General features: G+C 41.1%; 1 protein-coding gene across 3 annotated transcripts in view; it reads right to left on the reverse strand.

The window, feature by feature from the left end:
• Nucleotides 1–828: 828 nt before the first annotated feature.
• The window catches only part of plppr2b (phospholipid phosphatase related 2b), a 48,322-nt gene continuing 36,364 nt past the window's right edge, over nt 829–12,786 (reverse strand). For 2 of the 3 annotated variants that reach the window (XM_044347622.1, XM_044347624.1), the window contains 5 exons: nt 5,931–6,051; nt 5,270–5,520; nt 3,850–4,026; nt 2,829–2,959; nt 829–2,444 (listed from right to left, as the gene is read on the reverse strand). In XM_044347622.1, coding sequence (XP_044203557.1) covers nt 2,336–2,444; nt 2,829–2,959; nt 3,850–4,026; nt 5,270–5,520; nt 5,931–6,051 — 789 coding nt within the window. In that variant the 3' untranslated portion in view covers nt 829–2,335. Of the gene's footprint in view, nt 2,445–2,812; nt 2,960–3,849; nt 4,027–5,269; nt 5,521–5,930; nt 6,052–12,786 lie in introns of all 3 variants that reach the window. The other variant, XM_044347623.1, reaches the window with a different exon arrangement.

The raw sequence follows: 12,786 nt of genomic DNA on the forward strand, positions 1-12,786 counted from the left end.
ATGTGTATATTAATGTCTTCTTGTATGGATCTTTTTCTCTGAAGACATCTTGACACGTCACAGCAGGGAAACACACAGGTGTAAATAATAAGATTAAAGATGACTGAATTCCATGTGTCTGCTGGTTTAGTGCATGCCGGCTCACTGTCATGTCTTACCAAGACACCTGAAGAGAACGGAGCCATCGGCCATCGTTAATGTTATTAGCAACACCTGTGCTTTTCCTACTATGACAAGTCAAAATGTCTGCTGTAAAAAAAAAGGTCTATAAGTCTATAAGGCTGTGAGGAATTTAAACAAATCAAGTGAAAAATGTAATCCAGGCAGCAATGTGTGGTAATCACAGTTTATTTTGGTAAATAAATACAAAACAGAGACATTTTAACATGAAAATAACATTATTTGGACATTATGGTGTTTGTTACCTCTTCAGTTACAAAAATTCAGACTGAAAAGTTTCACTGTAGGTAATCTCAGAGCTATAATGAGCACCTACTGCTATAACAGGCATTGTTAGGACGCCTTAGCAGGGGTCCTTTGAAGGCCTGGAGCTACACACAAGCGCGAGTGTGTAATTATAGCAGCTACTTTTGACAGTTCAACTTAAGAAAACAGATTGCCAAATTAACAGTTATGGTGCCATACAGTGTGCTCATTATAAACATACACACAGATCCCAATAAACACGCCCACGCACGCACACACACACACACACACACACGCACACACACGCGCTTAATAAAACCATAGCAATGTTTTCTTTAAATAACCCATTGCTTTCTCTCCCTCTAGTATAACTTGCCTGCAGTGTCCTTTTGAACTGAGCAGAACCGAAGCACGTTGTGAGCCACGCCGGCTGTACACTCCTCCACCGCGCTACATTCCTGCTTTAGATCAGGCAACTACTCATGGTTCCTACAAGACAGCTTCAGGTAGCTTCACATTGTTCACACAATATAAACATAATAACAATGCAGTATATACTGTGCAAAGAAACCTATATACTGTACAAAACTATACAAAGCTCAGGGTCTAATCTCTGCGTTACACACTGGTCTGTACCACTGGTTTTATAGAACCAGTGTGAGGAAAACGATGGTAGATCGAAGCAGGGAAAACTGGGAAAAACTGGACAGGACAGATGCGCAAACATCAACAACTGATTCCATTAACACTCTCATAAAACATTAATTTTGGAAACATCATCTGCATGTGGGTAACATCAGATTAGTGTCCTGTAAAGCAAAGCGAGTAATTACATTAACATTTAGATAAAAGTCATTTAAATTAAAAAAAAAAGGTATGAAAATGTTAAAGGGCATAAGGGAAGAAGGACAAAGTGAATTTTATGTGAACTAACACTAACAAGGAACTCCACATGGATATAGGCAGTAAATCAAATAATAAAACTTCCCAAATATTTCACAGTATGAACGTAGAACCTACAGACATTAATAAACACACACCTGAATAGTAAGTAGATAAAAGATATTTGGAAAGTGGGTTGAAATCCAGAACAGTTCACTTCAAGGATGAATCGACCGATGCCCGAAAAACAAACGTGATATCACAAGCACAGCTCTAGTGTGTATAAATCTCCCTTCTATCACTTCACACACGATACACAACAGGAGATCAAACCCATTTCCTCCAAAAACAAATAGGATACAACACAGTTTACTGAACACTAAATCGGTTCATCTGTGCTATAATTTACAAAAGTGCTTTCCTCTTTGACAGCGTCTCTTGTTAGTTTTGAGGACAGAAAAAAATTCTATACCATAGTATTCGTCGTTACCTGCATTTTTATTATGTAAAGGTCTCTGTTGTCAAACTTTTCCTTTGTTTTTTTTTCCCATTTTATTGTCCTGAGTGTTACAAAATGGTCTTTTTGAGGATGATCCACTGGTTATTGGGCTTTTCTTCCAGAAACATTGCTGAGTTTCTTTATTTGATCAAGTGTTTTATCAAGTCATCCCCAGCCAACAGTCTTAAGAATCACTGTTGAGTCTTTGTGGAAAACAGGACAAGGAAATAGGACACAGTATTGCTTCTGCAGCTCTGGCTTTGGCGAGTCTTTCATCCGAGTCTTTTATACTCGAAAGAAAAGGGAGGCCAACTTGGAGGACAAACAGGACAGAACAGGACAGATAAAGGACAGGTCTCCATCTCCTATTGGTCCTTAGCGGATGACAGCTTCCAGCCTGACGTGCGCGTCGTCTGCTCTGTCTCCTGTGATTGGTGGACCTTCAGACCTGGGTGGATTTGACTCGTCGGAGAGGATGTCGTCCTTCTGGGTGGGCAGGGCAGGGCTTGGGGCATTCAGAGGTCAGGTCTAGACTGCGCTGGTGAGGCAACGCCGTGAGGGGAGGAGCACATCGGGAGGGGCGGGGGACGGGATTGGCTGATGGTCATGTGATCTCAGAATACGGTAGCCCTGGAGCCTAACAGGAGGGAAGTGGACAGAGAGAAGATTAGGAGACACAGAGAGGGAGGGAAGTTAAAACCTGAGAGAATATAACCTATAATCTTAAATTTGACTGAGACAAGGAGAGGTAAAACTGCATAATGATGTTGCCTTGACAACAGAAAGGGCGTGCACAACAGTGACATCAGACAGAAAGAAGCATTCAGGAAACATCCAGATACAATGAAGAAACCGTGGTTATCAGTGAGGACAAAAAGGATGAAAGACGGCACCACACACATTTAAAAATAAGCATTTGTCTATTTATTCTATTGTATTATATAATCAATAGTGTATTGATTATTTTATCATTGTTCTTCCATAAATCTTTACCCCACCCCTTACCTGAAGGCCACTTAACTTTTCGAGTGGACTCTCCACACGGGGCAGGCTGAGCAGAGGGATCCCGATGGGGGGCTCAGGGCGCTGTGGAGGTGGTGGAGTCTCACCTGCTAGTTGGGTTGGTTGGAAGTTGTTGATCACGCACGCCACCTGATGGAGAACGGAGACATGAGGTAAAAGAAAAAGAAGGGGAAAGATTCAATCCATCGCACACATACGGATGATCGATGCGTGAAATACTCCGCATGAGCTCGGAAACACACACTGAGGAGGATGCTGAGATTAAAGACAGAGATGGAGAATGAATCATGGAAGGAGGGATGGAAAGAAAGCTGTAGTGTTAAGATGAACCACAGGCATCACTTTCATCTTAAAGGAGACATATCATGCACATTCCCAGGTCTACATTTATATTCTGGAATATCTTTGCATGATTTACGGTTTAAAAACTCCTTATTTAACTTAAACTGGCTCTTTATGCAGCCCCTCAGTCCAGCCTCTGTTTAAAACAGGACATTTAAACCCACTTTGTTCTAAATGGAGCCCAAAAAGTACAACATGTTTCCTTTAAGAGTTAACACTGATCCTAGAAGTTTTCCTGGAAAATGTGATGTAGTAGCAGTGAGGCATGTGAGATTCAAGACCAAATGACACTGTTTGAATGTGCCTTCAGTTCAAAACATTAATATTCATAGGTGTAAAGTGTGTGTATGTCTGTGAGTATGAGTGTGTGTCACACACACACACACTCTCTCGCCTCCAGCTCGCCTTTATCATCAGTCCATCCTCCCACCATCTCTCCTGCACCCACATTATGCCAACACCTCTCTCTCTATTCATTCTTCCCTGAAATAATCCTTCCATCACTTTCACCCTTCATTATTATAAACTTTCCTCCTCTCTCAACCACCTGCTTTCACCCTTCTACCACCATCACCTCCTCTCTCTCCTCATCCTCTCTCGCCTCAGCTTTCCCTTCATCCTCCTTTTAATCCTCGATATTCCATCTATTTCTTCTTTCACCCTCCTCTCCTTCTCACCAGAAAGGCAGCGATGGCCCCTCCCGCGACAAAGCCAGCCAGGACGTCATTCCAGTGGTTTCTGTGTTCAGTCACTCTCACCACCCCCACCAGCACAGCCAGAGACAGCAGCACCAGGCACAGGGTGGGCTTGGTCAGACGGGTCCCCTTGGTCCGGAAAACCAGGGTCACGTACATCTGGAAAACAGGAATACACTTGAAATGACAAAATATGGCATGTTATTCGGTGAGCTGAGCCAGGTATCGAATCTGCAGGTCTTCAGTCAGCCGGCTGAGATAATTCAAGTCATGCTGCAGTCTGAACAGCTTAACGTGTTGAACGCTGTGGATGAACCACAAGAGGTCGCACTCTGCAGGGATTTTACAGCAGCAGGGCGGTTTGATGAGGCACAAAAGAAAACATCATAAAACACTGCCATGAATAGATGGATGGATTCTACATGTGTATCCCTTCATTACGTTAGAGGTCCATACATGCACGTATGATCTACCCAGAGAAATGAAAAACTTAGTTATGTATGAGCCAAAAGCAACGTTGGTGGTTGAAAGTGTTGGCAGACCATATATGTTGGACAGTTTATGTTATTTTCTTTTAAATAATATTATTTTGTTACAGATTAAAGTGTATATTTATATAGGAAGTGTACACTGAGGTGTCTTTTGTAGTACATGACTCCTTTCTGTATTGTTCTTCACTATATAAGTTTAATTCATTTCAGATTGTATATTTACAGTTTTTCCATAAGCATGACATAAACATAAAAGTATGACAAAAGAAATCAGCCAACTGTCAAGTAAATATTTAGTTGGAAGACATAATTGAACATTTCTGTCTTTTCCTGGTTTTAGAATCCAGTAATACAACAAACATTAATATCTTTTCTGAGAAACGTTGGTACTAATTTCTCACAAAGCACCATTTCATTTATAGTAAGTTGATAAGTCGTAACTCATGGTTTTAATCATTTTTAATACATAATTTACTGATGCTGTTATAGGACATCCATAAGAGAAATGTATGGACTGCCAGGTTATGTGTTGTGCTCTAACCAGCCAAAGGGACTTTGACCAAAATTAGTTCTTGTTAATGTCTCATAAGAGATCTATAAAACATTAGTAAATGATTTATTAAGCATTCATATATTAGTTACAACTTATTAACACTTTGAAAAGGGCGCCTTATTATAAAGTGCTGCTGAAACTTTTTATTCTGAGAGCCTTTGGAAGGAATTTCATTGAAGTACCTTTTAATATTACTAATATTAAATTAAAATTCTGCTTCAGTGAACATGTAGCAAACAATGGATGGTTGGATGGGGCACTTTTCAGCTTTGGCTCGACCAACAAAACAGTCACAACGTCTTCATATCCCATCCTGTCTCCTTTCACCCATTGCCCGCACCCCCAAAAAGTTTCTTACCACTGTGTAGATGGCTGAGTAAAAGCTGAGTGCTGCATCTTTGGAGGGGAAGGATTTGCGAGCGGACGCCACCAGGTACGGGTTTCCTGTGCAGGCTCGGCGCTCTGTGATGTACTGCAGTGGAGACTGGCATCCCAGAGCTGTGTAGTTTGGTTTGCAGGCAGACAGGAAATGAGGTGTCTGGTTTCCTGTCACCACTTGACCAGCATTGGCAAAGATGGTGGTGGTGAAAAGGCCGAACGAGTAGACACCTGTGTGATAAAGAGAGACAGCGTGTGCATAAAGTAAATGAATCAATGAGATCAAATGAGTCAAAAAACAAGCACTTAAATGGGAATGTTTGCACCGACTTGATCTGTGTGGGAGTGAAAGGCCAGACAGACGTAGCCTTTGCTTTTATGCTTCATAGATTCAATCCATCACTTTAAAAGCTGGATAAATGCAGGATACAGAGATTGTGTAAAAGGTCACAAAAAATCAACGGAACAGGAAAGGAAGAGAAGGACAAGGGAAATTAGTCCAAAGGAGACCCAAACTAAGGACAAAGACTCTTTCTGCCACATACTGTATGACAGAGGAGTACTGGTGTCTTGGTCTCAGAGTATCAAGGCTCCACTTAGTCAAAGCTGATGAACCTCTGATCTTCAGAATTATGACTGACCCAGAAAGCGTACAATCCTACGGAGGAGAGGGTTGAAATAACAGCAGTCGGCGGTCACTATGGTCTTCTCCTGAGCTCCCTCCGTCTTCACAAAGAAGCTGGTCACTTCTCCGATCAGAATCTGGGACAAAAAGAGAGAGAGAGCGAGAGACAGAGAGAGAGAGAGAGAGAGTAAATATTTTTTGTCAACCAGAAAGCTAAAACTTAAGGATTGATCAGCGTCACTGAATATCCTGTCAGTTAAATATGTTCGCCTTCTATCTCTCTATGTGTCCTTCTTTTCTCAAATTTTACTGCAGCTCCATAAAACTATGACGATACTTTGATTAATGTTGCCACACAGGTTAACAACCTCAAAAAGTGAACACTGACTTTGCCAAATAACATAAATTAAACACATCCTCACACTGATTTCATGAAATATTTGAAATGAATTAGCTAATGTTTTACGCTATAAAACCTCCATTATAATTTTACTATTACAGCCCGAACACATATCTGAACACCCAGTTAAAGGGCACACAGTCCAGACCCCTGGCAGGTATTTGAGGAACAGTTTAAGAGTATAAGAAGGAAGTCAAATCAGCAGGACGTTGATCTCTTTTGACAGGGGAATAAATTGGACTAAACACCATGTAAGACATTCCTGGAGACCATTACGCCCTGCATACTGAACCTGTCTGATTAAGGGACCCCCCGCTGACAGAACCCTGGATAGATGTGGGTTACATGCTCATACAATATGCATGGCTCACAGCCAGGAAAAAAGCTCACTGCGCTCAGTGTGACAAATGAAGGCTGAAGTTTACACTGATGTTGCGGACTGAGAACCACCAATGAAAGGTTCAGTGAAAGTGGTGGGGCTCGTGTGTCACCATAAATTATATCTCTGGAGTATGACGTAACCTGTGTGCTGCGAGGCCATGTGTGTTGGGTTCCTTAAGGCGTCATTTTAAGATATGACAGCTGTGTAGTTGTTTTTGTAGTTCATCCTTTCGCAGATATTCACAGTAAAAATAACATTTGACAGACTTTCTTCACTCTCCCAACAGCGCTGATGTTTTGAACCTCACCTGCTGAGTTATTGACAGCAGACTGATATCGACAGTACTTCAAAATGGTGCCACGAATTATAATAGTAAACTTGACATCCATGTCAGATGGAGGAGCATGACATTGCAGTGAAATGAGAAACACTGGGATAACTGGAAGAACGCAGCCCAGGACACACATAAAAGGTCATAAAAGAGTAACCAGTCACATGACATTGTTTACCAGATGTAGACGATAGTTGATAACCAAGGCCAACAGGTAACAGTAGACAAATAAAGTGGGTAAAAGCTGATTTGTGTCACCTATGTAAACTTTCAGAGGAAAAAAATAGACAATGGTGAAAGACTTGGTACAAAAAATTAACATGTATGGTTTAAAGCTCTTACTGTACATGAACGTAATCTTAAATTGGCCTCTTGTCACGTAAAAATAAAAATCAGCTCCTGTTATCTTGGACCTGCATGAACATTTTCTTCACCAAGCAACAGACAAGTTCAACTTCTTATTCATTTCTACAGGGAGGTTTGTGTAGAAGGTCAGCCATAAATCACTATCCCCAGAGCTGGTGGAGGTTCAGTACTTTGCTGCAGGCGCTTTGGCAGAACTGGTGGGTGCCAAAGATTAGACAGCTGGATTATGTGCAGCACATTTTTACCTTCAGGCTGCTCTAAAATCACATCACTGCCATGATGGAAATGACGCCATACTCCCACCGACAGTCCAAGTGAAAGCCTTAAGAATAACTGTGAACGGGTTTCAGGTTTGATGTATGTTAATGGTACATAGTAAAAGCAGCATTCATATACGATTGATTGTTGTGTGGCGGCATTGATGCTAAAATTAGTCTACGACAGTTCAAAAAATGCACAACGATATTGTATTCAAAGAGGACATCAAGCTTATTGTTTGTGACCTGGTGAATTAGGTTTTGAACCCTCAGCGCTGCACGGAAGCAAACATCCGTCCACTGACTGTCTCTAACACTAAACTGATATCCAGTCTTATCTGTGAGCCAGGGACTTGTGGCGTTCCAGCATTGTGTTACACAGATTTCATCCTGCCATGTTTCAGGAGGAGACTTGTGTTCCTTCCTCCTGAGGAAGGAACACAAGGTGAGGAAGGTGAGGTGAAGTTTCCTGTCATGAGACAGAGACGGAGATGCTGACTTAGTATATAATGATGGCCTTACACAGTACTGTATATGTAGCAGGTATTGTAAGTTTCAGCGGGCTGGTCAAACCTATAGAAATTATTAAGGCTATGTGTTTACTTATAGAATAGGGTTGCAATGTGCTGCAAGACTACAAATGTATAGTCTCTCTTGAGCTTGCTTTGAAACACGTGATTGCCACAATCCTCAGACATTCTCTAGCACAGCTTTGGGCTGCAGGAAATGAAAGCAGTCTTCCCACAATTCTTTGAACTGGAGTTAGGTGAGGTGTAAAAAAAAATGTATCAGAGGATCTGGAGGTTGTGCTGGAACATGTGTATTAAGGTGATTTTAGACTCTGTGTGCAAGACCATAAAATTTAAAAAGCATTAGATGATATTATCAATGCAGTGTTTCTGCAACGGAAAATATGTAGACTAACTTTGTGTGCTCTCATTCTGGAAATACTGTTTGAGTAAACTATAAGAGTCCTAATGTCTTTCTTGGAGATACTTGTGTGAAGTGAGTGTGAAGGAGAAGAGGAGGAGAAGAGTGGAGGATGCAGCAGCCACCAGCATCCTCCACTCTTCTTCTGATGATCGTCAGCTGGCAGCCAAAAGGGCAGACGGCATTAAGAGACTTGATGTACATGATGTTGCTTGTAATTAATCACTGTGAAACTGAGATGACAGAAGAAGTTGATTCTAACATAATTAAAAAACTAGCTAAACTTGCCAAGTTGGTCTCACCTGCTGTGTGTGCAATGTGGCCAAAACATTTTTACTCCAACCCAGGGGGAGTTTGCCTCCATAAGATGTGTGCTTTACAAAAGGAGGACACATACAGTACTGGAGTATTTACTGACAGTGTAACCTCAAAAAGAAGGACTTCTCTGCAGGGCAGCAGGATGTATAACCATCACAGCTGCTACATGTACTAATTAGCTGCTATAAATGCACACATGTAATGCTCAAAACATAAATGTAGTGATGTGGAAAACAGGAAAAAGAAAGGGAATGAATAGTAATATCAGAGACACCTGTGAAAGACAGTTTTTTAAAGCACATCAACTACACATAAGAAAAGCCAAGTGGCAACTACCACAGCTTGAGGCTGAAGCCAACGCGGCAGCACCTTAAAGTGTGATGCCACTTTTCTGCTGGCTCCAAAAAGTTCCTGGCTCCAATTGACTCCCATTAAAAAAGCGTCAACTTCTCTCTAGAAATAATAAATCACTAATTAATTTTTGGTCTCAAAAAATTGGATCCTGACCTGGTGGTCATTTTTGAAATGATTTCTCTATTAATAAGATTTGAAGACGTATAGTAGCTTTGATGTCTGCCATGTGGGTGTTTATTGACAGCTGTGATTGACAGTTTGCTCACCCGCTGCTCTCCGCGGATCCTGGTGTCAGACTTTCAGAGCTTCAGTTTAAAGAATAAACAGTGATTTTTTTTTTCCTACTGTGTTTGTGGTTAAAGAGTTACACTAATACGACCCTCACAGGATGCTGTCATGCAATTTTTCGGTAAGTTTAACATTATTTGATTACAATACCTGCCCTGTTAGCACAATTTAGCTGAAGTAGCTAACATTAGTAGTTCCTAGTAAGCTAGCGCTCACTTTGGTCTGAGGTACTGGTCCTGGCTCCAAACGACCATAAACTTCAAAGCTTCAAACTGGCTCCAAGGCAAACCAGTGGGTGACATCACAAATCGCTACCCTCATCTTTTTATACAGTCTATGGGAAAACCGAGACACGACAGCTACACGCTTATTTCTGCAAAACACCTACAAAAGTTCCTCTAATTTGTCAACAGATTCATCCTACTTATTTCTTACAATATTTAAGATATAACTTATGATTCAAGTTAATTGTAAATTTTCTTTAGGCAATATACAGAGCTGGAAGCAATATTATTCAAGCAGACTAATAGGGATCTGAAAACATGAACTCTTTTGGGGCGAGAACCCACCTCTATGCTTTGCTTTTGACAAATGTTGTCGGGTTGCAAAATGACAACATCATTTATTCAAAAATGAGCCAACTTTCATTCATTTTACACAGTGTTTGAATTCAAAAGCATGGAGCCAAAGTTCCTCGATGATTCCCTGAAGGCGACATCAAACAAAAGCAATTAAATTCAGAGAGACTGAAGGACGTGTTGGAACAGAGAGGGAGAGACGTTTGTGGGGTGCATATCTGCACATCTGTTTGTTAATAATACAAAAGCTCCCGGTGTTGGAGATAACTTGTTGAAACATGCATTGGAGAGTTTACATGTGAATGAATTATTCATTTCTGGTGTGACAGCAGCACTGTTCATTGCTTCAGAGCGTGTGTTGCATCGTATAAAACAACAGCTGCAGATAATAAAACAGGACATTGAATTGTCTTGTTCCTTCTCCTCTGCCGTGTTCTCTCCCTGCTTCTCACTGTGATGGAAAATGAAGTCTACAGCTCCCTCAGGAAAGAGGTTGAAATGTCCACTCCTTTTATCATTTGCTCAATTACTTTTTTCAGCTACAACCCAAGCTAATGTGTTCATATTGACATTCATTGGTGATGGGCTCCCACTGAGTTGTTATATGCTACATTTCTCCCAAAGCCATGTATCCAAAAGTATCTCATGTCGATATTAATCCCTTTTCATACTGATCCCACTGAAAGGTTACGTCCTCCTGCTTCACTGAGAATCCACTTTAATCAAAATAAAAGCTCTGACATAGAAAGAAACAGAAGATGTATTGATAGTACCAGGCTTTAAAGTAACCATGTTTCTCTCCAGCAGCATGTATTCAGACGTCTCTGTACAGTAATCATTATTCATGCAAAGAATGCACAAAAGCTACAATCTCTTGGTCTTTTACAGATGTTTTCCAGCAGCTCTGTGGTTCATTTGATATTAAAGTAACGATCAATGGAGAGGATGGACTGGAAGCTCACTTTCTTCACCCATTACTAACATTTTTTGAACCAAACAAATGCCCTGAATCCATTCATGTCCGTACACGCCTCGTGAGCCATCTTAGTAAAGACACTTAACAACATAACACGGGATATGATTTCTGTGACTTTCACATTTGAACAGAAATCATCCGAGTGTGTCACTGGCAAGTTCAAAACTTCTCCTGCAGTGGAAGCTGTATGCTGAGAAACAGCAGTCAGACACAGACACACATCTGTTTGACAAGAGCCACTGTGTATTTAAAGCTGAACTAATCAATAATTTTATATGAACAACGGATGGATTGCTATGTTAAATGTGAAAGGTTTTACATGCAGAGAATGATCATCTGCAGTTCCCCTTGGCTCTTTGGAGCACTTTAGCTTCTTTAAGCTCATTGTTTTGGTTTTCCTGTCCACAGCTTTAATATTTGCACTCTCATCAACCTTGTTTCCAGACACAGCAGGCAGATGTTTTTATCAACAAAAAAAAAAGCAGAACAGCCAAACAGCAGACAGACAAAGCTAGCGCCTAACCGCTGAACATAGTGGAGCATTTAGCAGCTAAAGAGCCAGATATTTCCCTCAGGAGTTTGGGAGAGTGAATACTGGACTTACATTTGCCAGGTGTCTATAAAAATGACTGCACATGAATGCTGATACTGGTCCTTGTTTTTCAGATGAGTAAACACACAACTGTTTGCTAACATCTTCACCAGAGCAACTTTAAAGTAATGTTGTGTTTACAGCTTTTTGAGCTGCTCCCAAGTGGCCAAAAAGTCCATTAATGTAGCTTGAAAGTAAACAGACTGCACTTTCCTACCTTCACGGAGAAAGAGGTTTTGCCTCTCATGCACTCATCCACAGAGATGCCATGCAAGGTGCTGGTCTACCATCGGGGAGATTGTGTATTTTTTAAGGCTTCATACAACATTATGATGTTGGTGGATATTGCAGACAGGGTGGTTATGCTAAGCAAATTGATGTGATGTGATGTGATGCAATGCAATGTGATGTGATGTGACATACGAGGAGCTAATGTATTGCAAATATACCTAAAACACTCAGTTTAATGTGATTTGACATGCAGAGATAATTAAAATGCCATCTCGCTTCAATCAGCAGAGCGGCTCTCTGTCTGTCTGCATTTCATTCAGACCCAGAGTACACCAAGGCAACAGTATGCCTGTGTTTACTGTTCAAAGTTACAATATAACAATTGCAATTCATCGATAACAATATCTCTTTTGATGTCTTTGTTTCCAAGCAACAACAAATACACAAGCACAAGGATACACAGATGTAGACACGCACATAGACACAAAGAACTGAAACCTGTATTCCAGTATTTGTGCAACATGACTGACAACTAAACAGAAACATTAGACTTAAATTAAAACACTAGTAATGTTGACAACCAGGGCCCAGTGAAAAGGGAGAGGAGCAGCCTTTTCACAGGGACGTTGTGAGGTAAGTGGTGAGGAAGAAGATGAAACTGACTGTGATGGGGGGGGAGGAGGGGGGGGGGGATGGTGGCGTAACTTGAGAGGATTTTTGAGGTTCAGTGTCGTGCAGGTGTTGAGGTGTCAGTTGCCATCTGTCTGAATGTCATTAGGTTGGAGGTTGATCCAAAAGGGCATTTTTAAGGCCACACGTGCATTCATGGGTCATAAATGTGTGTGGATGTTAAAACAGAGCATGGTCCA

This window comes from Thunnus albacares, chromosome 3 (genome assembly GCF_914725855.1).
Source record: "Thunnus albacares chromosome 3, fThuAlb1.1, whole genome shotgun sequence".
Classification (NCBI taxonomy): Eukaryota; Metazoa; Chordata; class Actinopteri; order Scombriformes; family Scombridae; genus Thunnus; species Thunnus albacares.